The 21,411-nt window shown below is 43.0% G+C and overlaps 1 protein-coding gene and 1 long non-coding RNA gene across 5 annotated transcripts in view; one reads left to right on the forward strand and one right to left on the reverse strand.

The window, feature by feature from the left end:
- Positions 1-21,411, reverse strand: part of COL11A1 (collagen type XI alpha 1 chain) — a 257,537-nt gene that overhangs the window by 55,038 nt on the left and 181,088 nt on the right. For all 4 annotated transcript variants that reach the window (XM_081916017.1, XM_081916015.1, XM_081916016.1 and 1 more), the window contains 8 exons: positions 20,258-20,365; positions 19,217-19,306; positions 18,171-18,224; positions 13,609-13,716; positions 8,497-8,604; positions 6,009-6,062; positions 4,643-4,696; positions 481-588 (listed from right to left, as the gene is read on the reverse strand). In XM_081916017.1, the coding sequence (XP_081772143.1) occupies positions 481-588; positions 4,643-4,696; positions 6,009-6,062; positions 8,497-8,604; positions 13,609-13,716; positions 18,171-18,224; positions 19,217-19,306; positions 20,258-20,365 (684 nt within the window). The remainder of the gene's footprint in view (positions 1-480; positions 589-4,642; positions 4,697-6,008; positions 6,063-8,496; positions 8,605-13,608; positions 13,717-18,170; positions 18,225-19,216; positions 19,307-20,257; positions 20,366-21,411) is intronic.
- On the forward strand, positions 11,253-18,237 carry LOC309372473. Its single transcript, XR_014169519.1, has 3 exons — positions 11,253-11,339; positions 13,599-13,709; positions 18,158-18,237. It is a non-coding gene; the product is annotated as an uncharacterized lncRNA (long non-coding RNA).

Consider the following 21,411-nt stretch of genomic DNA (forward strand, 5'->3'; position numbering starts at 1 on the left):
CTGGCTTGGAGAGGTCCAAACCCGGTGGATCCATTCAGTCAACAGGGAATGATGACCTGATCCTGACCCTAATGCCATGCCTACCCTCACCCTGCCTGCTGCCGCCAATAAAGATTTGGCGTGGTTAACGGTATCCTACCACCATTGTACAACCTGGTTATTTTGCTGCTCTCATGGGTCACCTAATGCGCCTGCCTTGGCAATATTTATGGTATTTCAGCAGGAAGTTACAGGATATGCACTGATTGGAAATGAAGCAATGTGACCAACCCAGCACTTCTGTAGACAGTATTGAAATCAAGATGAGATGTGATCTCCCTAATAGTATCATGAGCCCAAATCATCACAAATGTGCAATAAAAAGAATGTCTGGAGGGGTCCAAAGACTGGTCATTTTTAAACTATGAAACCCAGAAGAAGGATACGCCCATTTTATTGTGGGGAAGGAAGGTGGGAAGCAAATAAAATGATGAAACATACCTGAAGACCAATGGGACCTGGAGGACCAGGGAAGCCTCGTGGACCTTCATCGCCTTTTTGCCCAAACATCCCTTGCTGTCCTCTTGGACCAGGTTCTCCATCACCCCCCTAGTAGATTAAAACAGGGACAACTACTGTCAGACTTTTACAGCCACTTTTTTAAAAAGAAACATCCCAAGTTAATGATTACACCCACAAACACGCACACAACTTGTGTTCTGATCCAAAATTATGTGCATTGAAATTAATGAGATCTAATTCTACATAATGTGATTGGGACACAATTTTGCATCTGTAAGAAGAGAGCTACATTGTGCGAACACATTCATTCAACAATTACGGTGAACTTAGCTTGTGTTCTCCAAATACAATTAAAGTAAGTGGCCCAGTCATAATAAAGTCACCCAATGCGATTTTGTTGTGCATTGATCAATGCAGCTACTGTGCTTAAGAGCTGGCAGATGCTGCTTAATTCTCATTTGGGAATATTTATGCTGACAAAACAATAGTTTCCAATAGGTTGGTTTGAATTTTCGATTACTTAATTGTCAGGGTTTCTGGGAGAGAGGAGGAGATGACAGAGGAGACGGAGAGCGAGTGGGAGGAGGGGCAGAAGGATGAGGAAGAAGATGATGGAATTCTGAGGGAATCCACGAGTCTGAGCAGCGAGTCAGAGGATTCTCAAAAGGGGGTTACCTTAATCAAGCAAAGGGGAGGAGAAGGGAGAAGCGGAGAGGAGCCCAGTGGAAGACAGAGGAAGCAAGAGACGTCTCAGCCGGAACGGAGTAAAGGGGGTGGAGTTGTCAGTCTCTCGGAGGGAGCAGGATTAGGAGAGAACAGAGAGAGGGGGTTGGAGCAGGGTGTTCAGCCGGAAAGGGTGGAGAGCAGAGCAGGGGGTGGTGTAGCGGTCGAAAGAAAGGTCAGCAGCAACGTACGCGCGCCAAGTTCAAACGTAGAGGCGCGCGGAAGTGGAGAGAGCTCAGGGGAGGAGCCCGGCCCTAAAGCCAGAAAGAGGGGGGAAGAGGCGGCAGAGGATTCAGCCTCAGGCGAGTCACGGAGAGAGGGAACCCAGGGGGGCAGGAAGACCCTGCGGAAAAGAAAGGAGAGGAAGAGGTGGTCTAGAGCCAGGCTATTAAGTTGGTGCGGAAGAGGGGAGGAGTCAGAGGGGACTTCAGCGGTCTAACGTGGCAGACGTACGGCCACAATGCTGAACTGTATGAGAAGCGGAAATCTTTAATAAACTTTTCCTGTAAATAAGCTGCAACGGAGTGAGGTCTCTTGTGAGCTGGGACCAGTCCTGGGTGGCCGTGACAGTAAGTCCCCTCTCTACTGTCACGGCCACCCAGGACTGGTCCCAGCTCACAAGAGACCTCACTCCGTTGCAGCTTATTTACAGGAAAAGTTTATTAAAGATTTCCGCTTCTCATACAGTTCAGCATTGTGGCCGTACGTCTGCCACGTTAGACCGCTGAAGTCCCCTCTGACTCCTCCCCTCTTCCGCACCAACTTAATAGCCTGGCTCTAGACCACCTCTTCCTCTCCTTTCTTTTCCGCAGGGTCTTCCTGCCCCCCTGGGTTCCCTCTCTCCGTGACTCGCCTGAGGCTGAATCCTCTGCCGCCTCTTCCCCCCTCTTTCTGGCTTTAGGGCCGGGCTCCTCCCCTGAGCTCTCTCCACTTCCGCGCGCCTCTACGTTTGAACTTGGCGCGCGTACGTTGCTGCTGACCTTTCTTTCGACCGCTACACCACCCCCTGCTCTGCTCTCCACCCTTTCCGGCTGAACACCCTGCTCCAACCCCCTCTCTCTGTTCTCTCCTAATCCTGCTCCCTCCGAGAGACTGACAACTCCACCCCCTTTACTCCGTTCCGGCTGAGACGTCTCTTGCTTCCTCTGTCTTCCACTGGGCTCCTCTCCGCTTCTCCCTTCTCCTCCCCTTTGCTTGATTAAGGTAACCCCCTTTTGAGAATCCTCTGACTCGCTGCTCAGACTCGTGGATTCCCTCAGAATTCCATCATCTTCTTCCTCATCCTTCTGCCCCTCCTCCCACTCGCTCTCCGTCTCCTCTGTCATCTCCTCCTCTCTCCCAGAAACCCTGACATTAATGATCTATACTGCTGCTGGTTTTTCACATTGTTTCCACTAAATGGTTTAAATTGGTTTTATGCGAGTGTTGTGCTGGACTATGAAATGTTTTTAAAATACTGTTTTAGTGGGATATGCCTTGAATGGCATTGCATAATTTTTTTTAAACAAATGAATGAATGAATTAAGAAAACTACATGGATACTTTTTAGCTACATTAGTTTTGCAAAAAGGTCTGCCCAGACAATGGGTGAAAAGAAAACAGCACAGATTTTGACTGCAGCTCTGTAGGCTATATAAATTCCATTGACTTCAGTTACATTTAAGCAGCTAACAGTGTACAAGTTTGCAACCTTTAGTCCATCCTTGCAAATAAGTCCATAAAAGTTACTAGCTTGCAAAACAGACATTTTTAAAGAGGTCATAAAATGGCGTCGGACTTCAGGTGCCTGTCGCAAGAATGTCATAGGTACCACTCAGCAAAGTACATTCCATACAACAGTATCACAACTGATGTAGTGTTCTGGAAATGGACAAAGTATTCTGGTCTGAATGAAGGAAAACACAAATCCATGGTGTATGCCAGAGCTGTCCATAGTGCTCACAAAAGTTGTGCATTTACTGCTCAGAAATTGACTCCAAAAGGCACCTAATTGAAGACTCAAATACCCAGCTCCTAAGAATGTTGCCATAGAAGTAAGTCCCACTGAATTGAGCATGCCTTAGTTCCAGAGAAGTGGGGCTAGGATTGCTGTTTGTTATATGTACATTCTTATTATGTAAATGGAAAACAAACAAGGCAGGTCCCAGCAGTCTCTGGCTTCCAGAGCTAGTGTGGTGTAGTGGTTAAGAGTGGTAGACTCGTAATCTGGTGAACTGGGTTCGCGTCCCCGCTCCTCCACATACAGCTGCTGGGTGACCTTGGGCTAGTCACACTTCTCTGAAGTCTCCCAGCCTCACTCACTTCACAGAGTGTTTGTTGTGGGGGAGGAAGGGAAAGGAGAATATTAGCCACTTTGAGACTCCTTAGGGTACTGATAAAGTGGAATATCAAATCCAAACTCCTCCTCCTCCTCCTCCTTCTTGTTCTTCGTCTTCATCTTCATCTTCAACTTCCTCTTTTCGTGGGCTCATTTCGCATCTCTTACCATGTGGCCCTGATGTTGGCTATAACTCCCAATTTAAATGCTGCCTCACACAAACATCTGCTGCAAATACTCAAATACTAGCAAATGTGGGGGTGATTTTACACCTGTATTGTTGAAGAATGCAACATGGAGTGATGGTTTGAATATGTAAATGAGCCATTAAGAATGTAACAATACAGACAGAACTTCCAGATCGCCAATGTCATTTCTTTTCAAGGGTGTCAGATCACACATTCAACTGGGAGCCATCAAGTTAATGAGTAATTAAGTGATGAGAAACCAAGTTACCGTTGTCTAAATGAATATTCTAAATTGTAAAACAGAAAATTTAATTAAAAGTGTGTGTGTGTGTGTGTGTAGTGGACCCTCTGGATACGAACTTAATTCATTCCAGGGGTCCTTATGTACTCCAAAAAGTCCACAACATGAGGCGCTGCTTCTGCGCACACGCACGTCGTCATAGAGCACTTCTGCGCACGTGTGTGTGGCAAAACCCGGAAGTATAAACTTCCGGGTTTGCCTCATTCGCAACCCGAAAGTTAAGTTACCAGAACGTAACTTAACCCAAGGGTCCACCGTATAATAAAAAAAGAGAAACTAAGTTATCAAGTGGACCTGTTCTTGGAAATGCCACTCCAGCTTCCATATTCATTTAATAAACACATCTTGGAATGAACGGAGCCAAAGCATTTTCCCAATGTTTTGTTCATTCCTTTTGAATTGTTGCACTCATGGAAGACTGAAGCAGCAGAGCACTGACCCAAGACTGGAGCCTGCGGTAAGCAGAGCAGTGCATAGACACGGATGCCTTGAGGATAGGATTTAAGATATTTCTCATTTTAAGCAACATAAATTATGCCTGAATCTTCGGTATAACTAATGAGAATTCGGGGGAAGGCACTCGTTAGTTATGCATAACAAGCAGAAACTTACAGCTATACCAGGAGCTCCGACAGGACCTTGAAGACCTGGTGGTCCAGGAGGACCCTGAAAGGAGGAGGAAAGAAGGTAATGTTGGCATCTAAAGTCAGACGAACAGCATCTCCACAGGAGGGCATTTTGCATTATTCAGGCCTAATAAGCATTTCCACATTTCTTTGGAGAGATGGTGCTCTTACTCCAAGGTCTTTTACATTCAAGGCAGTCAAGCATTATTTGTTCATCTCCCCAAATCTTAGACTTGCTTGTCTACAATACATTTGAAACTGACATTTATCAAAGGTAATTATGCTTGCAGTATTTTCAGGATATTTAAAAGTAGATTTCTGTTCAAACATGAATATGAATCACAACCTGCCCTGGCTTTTACAGAACTAAAAATATACCAGACCTTTCTGAGGAGATTTACAGAGAAAAAAAATCAACTAAAGTTTCACTATTCATATCGCAAACGAATGCTTCTTGTTGGAATTGTATTTCCCCAAAGAGACTGTAAGTTGCTCTTGCAATTGGACAATTCTTCCTAGACAGTCTTAAATATTAAATACGTGCAACTGCATTGCACTCCCTGGAAAAAAAAAAGTTCCAGGACGTAATTTTAGATTAAATCTATTTATGCTGCCCCAGGAAAAGGCATTACTGACAGAGCTGATTTTCAGTTAGCCATGCTTCAACATACAAATAAAATGGAATTTAAAATTACATAAAACAACCTGTTCTCACATGCCAAACAAGTCTAAATAATTTTTTCCCGGAGGAGTTTTCATTTTATCAACTATATATAGTTCTTGAAAATATTCCCTTGTGATTACTAGTTTTGAGTTTGATAAAATTAAATGAAGAATTGCTTTAATCAAAGCAGAGGACCTTTTTAACCACATAAGAAATCTGAAACGTTGGTTTATATGAAAAAGATTATTGAATGATATATTATTAATATAATATAATATAATATAATATAATATAATATAATATAATATAATATAATAATTAATATAGCTTTCCTGCAAGCAAACAAAAGACATCCAAGCATGGACCTAGGTGAAAGGACACTCGAAGCAAAACAGTGACAGACAATTGTGGAGGAAAATATGTTAACATATCTTGGAACAAATAAGTTGGTCAATTACTATCATCATTTAAAGGCATTATAAAGTAACATTGAACCCAATTCCTCTGGGGGTTTTTTTTTGTTTCAAATGTGAATATCTCTGCGAAATGCAGGCCTCTTTCCTGCTTGCTCAGCATGTTGGTTTTTGATTCATGTTTTCATTCTTTAATTCCCCAGCAATAAAGAATTGCAGTAAGCAATATAGTGAAGGAAGTAGTCAGAAAAAGAAAGAAAGAAAAGAAAACTCACATTTTCTCCTTTGTCACCTTTGCTCCCTTTCTGACCTGGTTCTCCAATTTCACCCTGTAATAGAAGGGAAGACATTGTTAAATTGGTACTTTTAAAGAGCCTGACTTACTTTCCGTTCACTGTGGCGAAGTGTCTATAAATGTCACCTTATTATTCTCTTTACCTTATAGCACCATTTTACAAGTAAAGGCCTGAAGGGGGCAATTTTGCATTGATCAATCATATTTCGGTGTGACAGATTAGTGCATGTATCGACTATTACAGTTCAAAGCACAACATGGCCTCGTATTGAAACCTACTTTAATTGGATTTTGAAGGAAGGAAATTGTTTTGTTTTTGTTTATATTCTCCATGTCTCCTTCAATATAAAGTGACTGTAATTGCAATCAACTGAAGAGGAGCTTCGTGCTTCTGTGAATGTAGCACAATTCTTATTATGAGCAGACATACCAGAGAATTACGGTTGACTCTATAAGACAGTGGTAATGTTCAGGCCATCTGGCTTAATTCAGCATACATTTTGGAAAGATGTTTGCTCACTATGCCTTTGGACACCTGTTAAGATACTGTAACCTAATTTTGCAAGACGCTTGCTGATACTTAGGAGTAGTTTTTTTTACTGTTTAAATACAATTGAATACCCTTTTGAATCAAAATGGTAGACAGAAACTTTCAAAACTGCAGGGTCATTTGGGGTTTCTTAAATCCCCAAGCAATGATAGGTGCAAAACTGAGATATAAGACAAGTTATCAGACAATGCAACCCATCCACTTATCTTTTCATGCAAGCCACAATTAATCTAGGAAGCATCTAATTAAACATAACTTTTCATTTCATCCAAACCCAGAGTTACCAGGTTGAGGATAAGACTGGGTCTAAATAATGAGTCTGGTTCAGAGACAAAACTGTGGTCAACGAAAATTTTTTTGCATTGCTTTCAGGCATGCTATGGAGGGAGAGGAAAATGGATTGTGCATGAGGGCAAGAAGGCACATTAATGAATTGGGAGAAAGGGCAAAGGGCTCATTTCTATTTTGGCATATTAAGCAAAGACTATGGACTGGCCCAGTGAGAATGAGCTTCATAACTGAACAGGTATGGAGTGCAATAATGGGAAGTTTGCCAGCACATAAAGGAGTGGCAGGGCATATTTTTTAGGGAGAAGCAGTGGGCAGAATGGAGAATACGTAACCCTACTCCTAGATGTCACATTGCCAAACTTTCTAGATGTTTCTCCTGGACAACTGGGAATAGCAGCCAGGACAAAGGTATCTGGAATTTAAAAAAATTCCTTATGGAATGTTTCTGGGCAAGAAAAGGATAACACCCTCCCCTCTCACTCAGCACATTTCTTTTGTAAGTATGGCACCCTATTTTGCATGTCAGTGCCAAACGATGAATTGAGAATAATGCTTCCTCCTAAAATTTGCTTCCACTTTGTAATTCTCATAATTTTTTTAAACTATTGGAAACTCATGAAACCCATGGAAGTGTCTTTGCCTGATTGAAGAGAGCCGCGCCCCAAGTTCCCTGTGTTGCATTATTTCAGAAACCTGCTGCTCATGGGTCAAATTTGACATTTAAGTAAATAAATGTTTGCCCCAGCTCCAATATGCTGATCTTCTCTAAAGGTAAAGGTAAAGGTACCCCTGCCCGTACGGGCCAGTCTTGACAGACTCTGGGGTTGTGTGCCCATCTCACTTAAGAGGCCAGGGGCCAGCGCTGTCCGAAGACACTTCCGGGTCATGTGGCCAGCGTGACATCGCTGCTCTGGCGAGCCAGAGCCGCACACGGAAACGCCGTTTACCTTCCCGCTAGAAAGCGGTCCCTATTTATCTACTTGCACCCGGAGGTGCTTTCGAACTGCTAGGTTGGCAGGCGCTGGGACCGAGCAGCGGGAGCGCACCCCGCCGCAGGGATTCGAACTGCCGACCTTTCAATCGGCAAGTCCTAGGCGCTGAGGCTTTAACCCACAGCGCCACCTGCGTCCCGCAAATCTAGTGGCTAATAATCTTCTCTAGTGGCTAATAATCACAAATAGTACATATTCCAAGAGAGCAAAACTGTCATCACCGTTGCTTCTAACACAGCACTTCTTGTGCAATATTAGACAATACCACAGTGATTGCTCTTGCTGATGGGTCACCCCCTTCTTATCTTGTATACATTTGGGTCCTGCATAGAAAGGTGACACACCTATTTCTCCAACTTCTATTGCATGGCCCTACTTCTTGCCCCACAGCTTATGACCTCTCCCTCTCTCTTTCTCTTCATCTCTCTATATTGGCCAACTGAAGGTAACACTTCATGCTTCTGAGGAAGAAGGTGCTAGTCTACAAAAGATGATGGCACAATAAATCTGTTATTCAAGTGCCTCAAGATTCTTTCTTGAGTGATCCCACATAAAGCAAGCAAACAAATAGTTCTTGGAGTTTTGAAAATGAGCCAATCACCGGACAATCATCACTGCAGTCAACAGCAACTGACCTTGTCACCATCTTCTCCAGGAGAACCAGCTGGACCGGCAGGGCCGGGAAGGCCTACAGGCCCTTGTACTCCATCACGTCCGGCTGGGCCTTGGGGACCTTTTTCACCCTGTTTTCAATGCCAAAACATTATTCAAACTATGACTGGTGAATAATTGAGAGTGCAGAATATTGAACTCACATCTCACTATTTACAAGTGTCAGACTGGTCCAGTGCATGGTTAAAGCTTGTCACAGCTAGCAACCTTTGGAGGGCCCCTAAGCAATTTATTATCTCTCAAAACCATCTCTGTAATGTTCGTGGTCATCTATGGAGGTCCTTCTTTGAGAAGGCCTTCTCTCCGAAGGACCTTCTCCTGCCACCTGAAGTGGACAGGTAGTGACTTGAGAGAAAGCGAATTTTGGGTTGTCATTCTCCACCTTTGGAATACCTTCTCAGAGATGCTCTCCATGCACAAATTCTGATGTCATTTCAAGGCAAGATGAAGAGCTTTTTGTTCCACTGGGCTTTATCTGTAAGTTACAATTTTGTGGCTCTGCACAAGTGTATGCCCTACTTTTCTGATCCATACCTTTTTGAGTGGTACACCTGTGTTTTCATTCATTACTACCAGACAGTCGTATGTTAATTATATACCTTAGTCAATATTATTTTCTTTCACAAACTTTTTTAAAAAGCAATTCATGGGTAATGATTTCACAACCCAGTATTTAGGTTTTGTTTTGTTTTAAAAAAAGGTTGAGGTCCTCCTGTATCACCCCTCTTGTCTCCATTTACACCTTTTCTCTGTTTATCCCACATAACTGTTGTCTGCTTATGAGTGACACCCTGGTCTTTTGTCACTCTCACTTCCATGCCTTCAACAGTCCTGCTTCCTCTATCTACTCATCAATCCATTATCCTACTCTCCTTTGAGTGTTTTGCAAAGGCTAGAATGCAATTGATATCTGTGATTTTCATTTTGGCAACCGACACCAAGTGTTGATAGCTGCAAAACAAGCTTTCCAAAGGGTTATCTCTCTCCCTCTCTCCTTCCTTCCATCACACACCTTGTTGCACAATTAAATCTAGCAGACGGAGAGCTGTGTGAGAAACACATCTGCTCTGTACTTTGTGCATGAAGAAACTTGATGTGTAATATCTTGGTACAACAGTGAGTCCTCCCCATCTGCCCAAAAGTATGAAATCAGCTGCTCGTTCTCAAAGCAGAAACAATGTACAATTGATCCCAGTCACCTATGACTTAAATTCACAAACTAGGCACATCTCTCATTTACTTGCACCTGAATCTCACTATACCAGCCTCCACTTCCTATTTGCCATCTCTGACCTCTCTCTCTGCAAAGTAAAAACCTCTGAGCAATGTTATATAGTGATACCTGTAGCATCAGAACAATCACATTAAAGGAAAAAGAAATACTATAGAATTTATCCATTGCTTTTTGACACATGGATGCCCAAAGCAGGTAACATAAAGGCTTTGAGGATTTTCTTTACAAACAGGTGGTATATATTTTTTATGAAATAAAATACACACCTAAAATACTGTATTTTAAAAACAGAAAATGCAAACAGCCAAGCAGTAATAAAAATAGCATCAAACAGAGGAGTGAAGAAACAAAAGAATAAATCTCAGTTGACAGGACCGCAGAAATAAAAAGGTCTTTCTTGGACCAAAATGACATCAGAATAAACAAATGGGTAGTGTGTTTTAGAGGTGGAATACCACAAATGAAAGGTAAAAGGTAAAGGACCCCTGGATGGTTAAGTCTAGTCAAAGGTGACTATGGGGTTGTGGCGCTCATCTCACTTCAGGCTGAGGGAGGTGGCGTTTGTCCACAGACAGCTTTCTGGGTCATGTGGCCAGCATGACTAAACTGCTTCTGGTGCAACAGGACACCATGACGGAAACCAGAGCATACGGAAACACCATTTACCTTTCCGCTGCAGCAGTACCTATTTATCTACTTGCACTGCTGTGCTTTCAAACTGCTAGGTTGGCAGGAGCTAGGACAGAGCAACGGGCGCTCACTCTGTCATGGGGATTCAAACCACCAACCTTCTGATAGGCAGGCCCAAGAGGCTCAGTAGTTTAGACCACAGCACCACCTGCGTCCCTTTTTCACAAATGAAAAGGCACCCTGTCAAGTCACTGCCCACTGCATCTCTAGAAATCTGAATGGATGACCAGGACCACGGGGAAGAAGACAGTTCTTCAGGTACTCTCAGCCCACATGTTGTAGGTCAGCACCAGTATCAGTCGTGGTTGGAAATGGACCAGTGGTGTTGTTTTGAAACTAGAAACATATGCTTTGCACTGAAATTTCTGAACCATTTCCAAAGGAAGTCCCAGGTACAATACACTGTAGCAGTCTAGGCTGGGGGTATTTGGCAGGTCCTGTCCTTACACTGCACCTGACTGGCTATGGCAGACGAAGTTTAACATGTGAGCTGCAAAGAGCAGAGTTTCAGGTCAATGATTGGCTACAGTGGGATTATCTCCAATTTTCTTCAGAGCTTGACTTCTGAAACCTTCTGAACACTGTGTTCACGGGTTCATTTTGGTAGCTTCAAGGTCACAGCGTTCAATTTTTCTAAGAACCCAGCTCCAAGTGGCTCACTCAGTCACGATAAGGACTCATACATATAAATTACAAAACTCAGAATGGTACATTGCAAAGCAGCTTAAGTTGTTATAGTAACCATTGTCTGCATTTCAGAATTTCAATACATTTTTTATGATAAGTGCATGATAAATAACAGACAGAAAACAGAAATGAAAATACAGATAACATAACCTGCTGGAGACTCTGCAGACAGATAAATTAAATATACCGAAGCAGGTGAAGAAATGAAAAATCTCAGGAATACAGTCTTCTATGTTAATGAGTTATATGTTGTCAATATCATGTAGTTAGCATAATGTCAATACTTATTGGAGGCGGGGAACAATATGATCATATAGGGAAGGAAAGTGGAGCTTAGAACACCGGCAAACTATCTATTGATAGGATTTTGTGAGAGATTAATGAAATCAATTTACAGCACAATTCTGTACATATATACTCAGGCAGAAGACTCACTGGGTTTAATGGGACTCCCATGTAAATGCACATTGGACTAGGTAAAGGTAAAGGTACCCCTGCCCGTACGGGCCAGTCTTGCCAGACTCTGGGGTTGTGCGCCCATCTCACTTAAGAGGCCAGGGGCCAGCGCTGTCCGAAGACACTTCCGGATCACGTGGCCAGCGTGACATCGCTGCTCTGGCGAGCCAGAGCCGCACACGGAAACGCCGTTTACCTTCCCGCTGGTAAGCAGTCCCTATTTATCTACTTGCGCCCGGAGGTGCTTTCGAACTGCTAGGTTGGCAGGCGCTGGGACCGAGCAGCGGGAGCGCACCCCGCCGCAGGGATTCGAACCGCCGACCTTTCGATCAGCAAGTCCTAGGCGCTGAGGCTTTAACCCACAGCGCCACCTGTGTCCCATGCACATTGGACTACACAGCTTCAGTTTCATACTGAAGAATGGTGTACTAATATGGCAGATGTAGCCAGCATGGTGTCTTCCAGAAGTTGTTGTACTACAATTCCCACCATCCGTGACCTTTTACCATGTTGGTGGTAATCAATGGCATCATTTGCACATAATGCTAAGCCATGCTTTATTAAATCATGGCTTAGCTTTCAGTGCAATCCCTGGCCCGTGGCTTAATTATACTTTCTTTACTGTCAACTAACCATGATCAAAAGCCATGGTTTGTTGTTGGCTTATGAAACTTGGTTTGTTTTAACTATGACTTGGTGTTATGTGCAACCCAGCAACCGCAATTAATAGCAGTTTGATTTGCCTGGCTGCCATAGTTGCTTACCAAAATGCAAAGGCAATAAGGCAAGGAGCAGCTGGAAAACGAACCCAACTATGGAGAAACAATGCATGGTTTGTTTGATTGTCTGTGGAGCAACTTGTGGTTAACTCACGGTTTAATGGTATGTGTGAACCAGGTCAATGCTGTGGATTGGAGGCAAGGAAGCACTTGATTCAAAGTTCTATGTTACATAGCGGGAGCTCTGTGCTGTTTTCAGCACCAGCCAGGCATTTCATTTCATATTGTAATTTTTAATTCCATTCTCACACGCTGCAAACCCAGTGGAATTATTGAACATTTTTTCCTTTGAACTGTGGACCTCCTTGGCATACCACGGATGCACTTTTTGAAAATATCCTCAGTTTCAAAAGCTGATTGTCATTCAGTGTAGCAGGAAAAACAGGACCCTCTTGCGTTCACACAACTTGTTTGATGTGTCCTGCGCACAGGTTTCCTTTGCGACATCTGTTGGAGTTTTCCATGAGGACTAAAACTCTGCTTACTTTTGAACTCTGTGGTTTAATAATTCTTAGATAATATACAATATTTACCTTTTAGATATAATTAAGATACAGAGGCACTGTCTATAACAGGGCATTGAACCTGGGTCGGGGAAGATTCATATGAAGATCACAAAAGCTACTACTCTATATCTGAGGAGCATTTCCATCTATGTATAGCAGGAATGGGGCATCAGTTTGCCCTTCTGATATTTCTAGACTCCAGCTCCCATCAGTCTCAGCTAGCATGGCCAGTGGCCAAGGATGATGGGAGTGGGGGGGGGGTCTAACAATGTCAGGAGGTATGAAAGTTCCCCACCCGCAATGTTTTCATTTAAAAGTTGCACTTGACTAGAAAGGTAGCAGAGAGCAGGAGTAGGTGACGATGAAATCTGATACGAAAATGGGAAATAAAGGCGCACTTTGTAAAGCAGAGCATTAGGGCACTAAGGTTAAATCAAAGCTATGGCGTGACAAACTATTTTATCATTAGAGGCAGCCACTATTGTGTTCATGATGATCAGCTTTGTTTAACCCCTCTCCCTGGGCCTTAGGGCTTGATAAAGTGTGCCAAAAAATGTCATCGAGTTTAATTAAATTTCTGCAGTGCTCTATTGTAAATAGAGAGGGAGTATGCCAGGCACATATGCAATAGAAAGGTATTGGAGTGTGAAGAGCTAACATTATTGGATATGAAAAGTAATAATTTCTGTAATATTACTTCTCTCTTTCTTTAGAATTACTCACCGGAGCTCCCTTTTCTCCCGCTGGCCCAGGAGGACCCTGGGGACCAGGGCGTCCAGGCAAACCAATTGGGCCAGCAGTACCTGCCGGACCACGTTCACCAGGTGAACCCTGCAATTAAAAGAAAAGACCACTGAACAAACTATTTAATAACCAGCAACACTGCACAGTTTAGGACAAAGACTGCTAAAAGATTGGCAAGTGCCCTAATTCTTCTAGTAAGATGCCCCCCACATCTCTGCTTTAAAAGACAGGTGGAGAACCTCCAACCCATTCCAGTGGGCCTAATTTGGTCCATAACATTGTGTCTCCCAAGCCTTGGCTACCTGCCCCATACCTGAAGTTATACAACATGAGGGCAGGTAAAGCTGTGGGTGCAGAGGAACAATGGGGAACCTTAGAATGTCCTCCTGGTTGTTCTTCCACAAGCAGGGCTTGCATTCATTCAATGCCTTTATATCTGGCCCCAAATGCAAGCCACTTGGAAGCTCCTCGTCCAAGTCTTGCCACTGCCTGGGAAAAGCAGGGTTTGCATTCATCACTGAATTCAGTGGCAAATGCAAGCTCTGCTAGGACAGTCTCCTCTAGGATCAGGTCCAGGAAGTGCCAGAAAGCAGTGGGGTCTGGGCTCACTCCAGCATTGCTTTTTTCCTCCATTGGAAATAATGCTTTCTGGCTCAGATTCAGGGACGGTATTTCACCATATCTCTTAAGATTTGCCTCTGAGTATATATTAGATGGGGAGTCACAGTCACGCCTGATTCCTGAATTGATGTCATTCTATGGTTGCAAAGATTTATCTGCCACATTCATATTTAAAAGTTTTAGGTATACAACTGAAAGAGCTAACAGCCAAAATACACACGGCACTTTTGCTGCTGTAAATTCCCTGGTTTCCCTGCCTCTTCTCTCTGGTTTCAGTGGCTGGAACACAGGAAACTGTTTTCTGTGGAGTCAGCCCATTGACCCATCTGGCTCAGTGCCATCTCCATGTGGGTCTCTATACCTTCAGAGAGGAGTCTTCCTTGGCTATACCCAGAGATGCTAGGGACTTGGGACTTTTTGCAGGCAGATCATGTGCTCAACCACTGAGCTACACCCCTTCTCCAGGTGTCTATATTTAGTGAGTTTAATGAGTTAAGACACCCTACTATAACACATGAGGTTTCTGAGGCAGTTGAAGCCTCTACACCTGCAGGGAAAACAGGTGTGAATTTCTGGAGAAACCACCCATAATTCAGTGTTGCATATAGTTTGGCCCTCAGGTGGAATGTAATATGTGAAGGAGTCTTTAGCGTAAGGTGGGGGGGGGACTAATCTTCAGATGTTGTTAGTTTACTGCTCCTATCATAGATGATGGGAGCTGTAATCCAACATTTGGAGTGTCATGTGTCCTGACCCCTGCTTATGTTGACCAAGCCAATGTTATTATGAAATTTGCCAGACACAAAATGTGAAATTTGCATAACTGACTAAAAAAAAAAAAGTTGTTGACTTCTATGTTGATGTCCATGGACTCAGCTGCATTAGTCACAGTGTTTTGAATGCAACATCAGATGGCACTGGAGAGCAAAAAAATATTTCTAAGCGATTTTCCACAGTGCTTTTTATCTTTTGTTATAACAATTTAATTTCTGACTTGTTTATAGAGTTTTTCTCCGCTGTGCGTAGATACACCCTTTTTGTGGGTAACACAAACTTGCTGATGCTTCTAGCAAGTTCCAAACACACTTGTATTCAAAAGACTTTTCTTTTTGTGTTTGGGCTCTTTGAATTTAAAATGCTCTTTTTGTCTGAGGGAAGCTTGTTCTAAAACACACATAATGAAAAAGGATGTTTGTTTGCTTGCTTGTTTGTTTGCTTGCTTGCTTGCCCCTGTGCTCTCTTTCCCCCCCTGACCCAACTGATCACATGCCTGAAATACCCAAGTCAGAATGGCAGGGGATGAGGGCTGGCCTTAAATATTCACACGGCATGACTGAGAAGCATAGAAAAGGATTAATGCTGCTTTGCTTTGATTAGGATTCCCAGGGAGTGAGAATTAAATTTCATGGCAATTAGAATCTTACCCCACAGAGGGGAGCTGGTTTGTTTTCACAAGTTGGTTGAGAAATGAATATACATGTGCAAGACTTCAAAATCAAGCAGAAGTATTTCCCCAATGGAAATTAAAAATAAAACCAATGAGGTAGTGGTCCTACAGCATCCTCTCTCCCCTGTGTGTATTTTACTGAGGTTTACTGGGAACTGACAGCTAAGCTACATGATCAAGAATCTCACAGCATGACACTTGACTATTCAGGTGTCTAAACAGGAAATACCTACATAGGAGGAATGGGGCCATGAGGCCCTGCCCTCAATATCCCCATGCACACAAGTCAATCTCTCTCTGTTCCTGGCCTTCCCATGTTGAGTGAGGAATGTCTGAAGGGACTTCTCTCTACCCACATTCAGTTGAACATGAGTTGATCCATCCACAAAATTGGGAACGAAACTGCTCAGAAGCTTCTACTCATCTTCCAACTGAACAGAGCAGGAGTTCCCTTCCAACCTTTCTCCACTCTCACAACCAGCAAGGCTGGATAGACCATTTACTGGCAGGGCAGGGCAGACCATGTGTGGCCCAGTGCTCACTATAAGGGTTGCTATTTTTTCTTCAGGCATGATGCCTGAACAGAGGTGTTTGTGCCCCACCAGATTGTGTTCAACTAGAAATCACAAAGGAAGGCTAGCTTACATATCTTCACCCTCATGTTCCAGAGAGTTGTTTTTATGTTGGACAGAACACACACAGAGACACGGGACCTCCAGCTCCTGTTAAAAGTGGTACAGTCCAGTATGACCTGCATCACGTTATCCTATTGTTTGCGTGTTGAGGTCCCCAAGCCACCCCAATAACTCACACATCACACATAATTTTTGTTTAAGGTTATTGGCATAATTTTGGCCACAACTTTATTTAAATTCATAACTGTGAGTGGTTGATTAGGCATTGGTTCCGACTATCTGTCCCCCCGCCCAGGGACAGAACTGACTTCCGGATTCCAGCGGAAGCCAGTCAGGGAAAACAATATTGGGGAGAAATGAAGCTGGGCATCCGACCCTCACCTCTCCCCGCATGCTCCCAGGGGCTTGTGCGACCCAAGCCCCATGCCAGGGACTTGGACGAAAGCATGGCAAGCCCCTGGATTCCTTTAATGGAATTCCCTTGCAACACCAGCATTGGAGGGGTAGGCACTTACCCCTCCACCAACCAATTTTTTAACCAATGCCTAACCGCAAACCTTACAAGTTGTGACAATTTGCTATGCACTAGGCAAAAACCAAATGGCTCCAGCCAATCAGCCAAATGGACAAAATTCCTACAAGGCCCCTGCCCCAAAAGCAGGTGACCCCATGACAGGCATAGCAAGGTCAAGCGCAAAATCCCCAGTTCAGGGAGGGTAGGCGGGTGATCCGGTGCACGCAGCAAAAGAGAATGCCCAAAGCTGCGTGCCCAACTTTGAGCCCAACCCACAAATTGGCAACATCAAAATCTCCCCAGAAACATAAGTGGCCAACCAACAGATCTGCCCAGCAAGAGTGGGGTGGCCTGCTAGACCCCACCGCAACACGTGCTCTCTATTAAAGAGCACATGCTTTGTGTCACTCTGCTTTTACTCTCATTGTACTGGGAAAGGAGGGAGAAAATGTCTACTGTACTCTACTCTGATGTAGCAATTTCACACCACACCTCTCTAATATTGGAGGAAACCCAGCTCTTTACCACAGACCAAAAGATTTGGTACAACTTTCGATGTACAACAGCTTTTCCTGGTTTCCTGCCCTTCAGACTTTCTGGGCAGGAATAAAGGTGCATATGAGAAAGAAGCACCAACATCTGCAATGACGGCAGAACCACTAGATCAATGTTGAAGTGTATTATCATAAAAGTAATGTCGCATGTCATGAGGTTGTCATGAGCACAATGATTTTCAGCATGCAACTGGTCTAGGATTCTGATCCAGACTGGTTGCATATTCCAGATCTGGGCCCCCTCAGCTGCTTTTTCTTGAAAACAAAAGTGGACAATTTAAGAGCACTCCTAATCTGGATCAGGGCCCTGCACCAGTTTCTTGCTTTCCTTCTGTGTGTGTACCTGTGTTTTAAAAGAGTGAGTAACGTAACTTGTAGTTTGGGCCAAACTTCTATGTATTTCAGAACGAAAGGAAGGCTGGACAGAATTTCAAAGCAGTCTTCCAGTACAGTAGGCTTTTCATTTTCCTGCCACTAGAGGCTTCTTATCTCTCCCCCCCCCCGACCCCTTTATAATTTCTAATAAAACAAGAAAACAAGAAAATACCATTTGTCTCCTGCTGATAACAGCAGGTTTCAGATGGGCCAATATGTTTGTGTTGATAGTTCCTTCTGTTTGTCGACTCATAATTACTAGGGAATGGCTATTGACAGAACTGAATGACATTCATTTAGATACTGTTCACAAGAGCACATACACATAAATAAAAAAGGAAGTCATTTTTTCATACTAATATTTTTTTCATTTTCCTTCAAGCAATTCTACTTACAATGGGACCCGGTGGACCTTGTGGACCTTCTCCTCCTTTCAGACCAGCTCCACCCTACCAAAAAAAGGCATTATTTGTCATTATTACCATTGTCACTATTTGAAGAGTGACACACAGCATTTCAAAGTGTTTTATTTCATCTGTTCTATCTACAGAACATGAATAGTCTATGGGCTATTTACTGCAGAACCCTTTGTTTGTTCTACTTTATGGCAAAAGAAAGAAAGAAAGAAAGAAAGAAAGAAAGAAAGAAAGAAAGAAAGAAAGAAAGAGCGAGCGATGTTTACTCCCAGGAAAGTGTATACTGGACTGCAGGCCTCCTATGATTAAACCCTAGAGCAGCTTAAAGTAAAATAAAAATATATCACTCTTCCTCTCTCTAAAAGTCAAAATCTTTTTTTTCTAAGCTTTTAACAAAATATACATTAATTTAAAATTTTACTCTTACCACTTCTGACAAGCACTTAACCACTAACCAAGCCTTTAAGACAGGCTTCCTCAAACTTGGTCCTCCAAATGTTTTTGGCCTACAACTCCCATGATCCCTAGCTAGCAAGACCAGTGGTAAGAAATGATGGGAATTGTAGTATCAAAACATCTGGAGTGACAAGTTTGAGGAAGCCTTCTTTAAGAGCTAAGCAGTCAGTATATTGTAAACTGGTGTTTAGGGCCTATTGAGCCTGAGATGTTGGATCTTCCCTGGCAAATCAAGTCAGGAGACACCACCTCCTGATTAACCATATCATCATTGTCTCCTCCCCATCAATGGGGAGGACAGGAAATGGCACCTCAAGAAACTGACAGAAAGCAATGCCTGAAGACACAATTAGTGCTGTACATTTAATAGACATTCATAAATTGATTTTTAAATGTCAGAAGATAATCTGTACTGTACTTTTTATATTTAAAAAAAAACCACTTAAGCACTCTGTGTGGACATTGTTTTCTTAACAGTTAATATAACAATGTGCAGACACCAGAAGTAACTCCTACTCAGGACTTAACCCCATGCAAATAGGGTTAGGAACAGATCCATAATACTGTACCTGAGCTCCTGGCAGGCCTCTTTCACCTGGGAAACCACGGAGTCCTGGAGGTCCATCTTTCCCAGAGATGCCTTGAGGACCTGGATCACCCTAAGGAAAGAGATCAAAAACAAATTGCAGGCGGTTCAGCCATGATTTCTCACATATGCTGGATTTTAATGGCAATGAGATTCTGCATCCACTCACATGGGAAGTTCTGAAAATCCTGCCAAATTTAAAAGAGCTGATGTTCTTTTTTTTACTAACCAATAAAGATCTGAGATGTGAACATATGCTAAGGCATTGACTTTTGTGAGTAAACTCTCTTCCTGAACTTGTTTATCATTGTTCTTTTGATCAAAGAAGCAGTTACATGAGTTTTCATCTCAGCCATAATCATTCCAATGCTAGCTTACCTTTTACGTGAGGTTCGGTACTCCTAAGCACACAGTCTCAATCTTCAGTGCACCCATGCAGCTTCATTAACTGCACTTGCCACTGTTGGACATTTACAATGTAGACCCATTTGGATGCTAGGGAACATCATTCTTCCAGTGTTGAAGGCCATTCCCTGCACTAATTCCCACTGCCAAGGGCGGATCTACTATGAAACTAATGAAAATTAAGCTTCATGGCCCCTAATCCCAGAGAGCCCCCAGAAGCTATTTTCGTCTGCTTTGCTTAAATCTCAGGGATCTAGTAGACCTAATCTGAGTTGCATTGATTTGAATCAAATTGACAGATTTTGTGGTTGCATATATTTCCATCCCAGAGTTTGAGAGTCAGTAGAACAGACATTGTGACGGTATGGTGATCTGTCATGGAACAACCCCATTGAAGAAGACAACAGTGGCTGGCTAGACCTCATTGCTGGCTGCCAAGGGGTTCCCAGAATATAGGTCCGCCACTACCCACCACTCAACAAAGTTAGATCTGAAGTGAAATAACAAATCCCATGTGTATCTCTGAAGCTGTGGCAAACTGCCCATTCAGATCACCCCACAAGAAAATGTTAGTGTGTTTTCATGCATCCAACACAAGTGCACATGCCAGCACTGATACCTTAGCGCCTTCTTTCCCAGCAGCCCCTGGAAGACCTTGTTCACCTGGTGGGCCTGGAGGACCAGGATGACCTCTCTCACCTATTGGGCCAGTCTCGCCAGTGGGGCCCTAAGAAACCAAAGGAACAGCATTAATTATCCCGTGCCACTGACATATTCCTTGACCTCCACTTCCAAGAGGAATACAGATAGCCAATTTTCTTGTCATGGTCAAATGGCCTTCAGCATTTAAGATCTCCAAACACAGTTGTATCACGATAGCATCCTACTCCCAAAATGGTCAGGACGTGGTAGTGCTATGATGAGATGAGGGAGAAATGAGATTCAAAGGTGAGTCTTCCTAATTTGGACCTTCTGAAACAATGCACAAACTAAAACACAGCCAACCTTTGAAATTTTGCAACACAGTTCTCCGGCCAAGTAATGTGTACAAAATGCATATATCAGTGGCCAAAAATGTGCATATAGTTGCCTAGGAAGGGACTGCGCTTCCACCAAGCATTTCAAAGGGGCTTTCAGCCACATGGCACTGAAGTTACTAGTTCTGAAATGCTGATTTTGGAAATGAAGAAGGCAGAAGGCAACCCTTGGGCCATCTCATTAAGTATGTTATCAAATTTGTACCATGGGATTATTGTTATGTTTTAGGATTTTCACTTTGAAATCTGCATGAAAACAGGTATATTACACCAGTGAAATTAGCCAAAATGTATAAAATAAGTAATAAATGTTGGAAATGTAAAGAAAAAGAAGGATCTTTTTATCACATGTGGTGGGAATATAAGAAAGTGAAAAGCTCCTGGGAAATGATATATAATGAAATGAAAAAGTTGTTGAAATATACATTTATGTAAAAAAAAACCCCGAAGCATTTCTACTTGGCATTGTAGGGGAGGATATTAATAGACAGGATAATAAACTGTTTTTATATGCAGTAATGGCAGCAAGAGTACTATTGGCACAGAAATGGAAACAAGAAGAATTACCAACGAAAGAGGAATGGCAGACAAAATTAACGGACTATGCAGAATTAGACAAGATGACAGAAAGGATTCGAAACCTGAGGGATAAGAGATTCTCAGAGGACTGGAGTAAATATGTGAACTATTTGAAAAGCAATTGTAATCAACAGATTACGCTAGTAGGACTGCAAGA

Source organism: Podarcis melisellensis (assembly GCF_964234715.1).
Source record: "Podarcis melisellensis genome assembly, chromosome: 6".
Taxonomy (NCBI): domain Eukaryota; kingdom Metazoa; phylum Chordata; class Lepidosauria; order Squamata; family Lacertidae; genus Podarcis; species Podarcis melisellensis.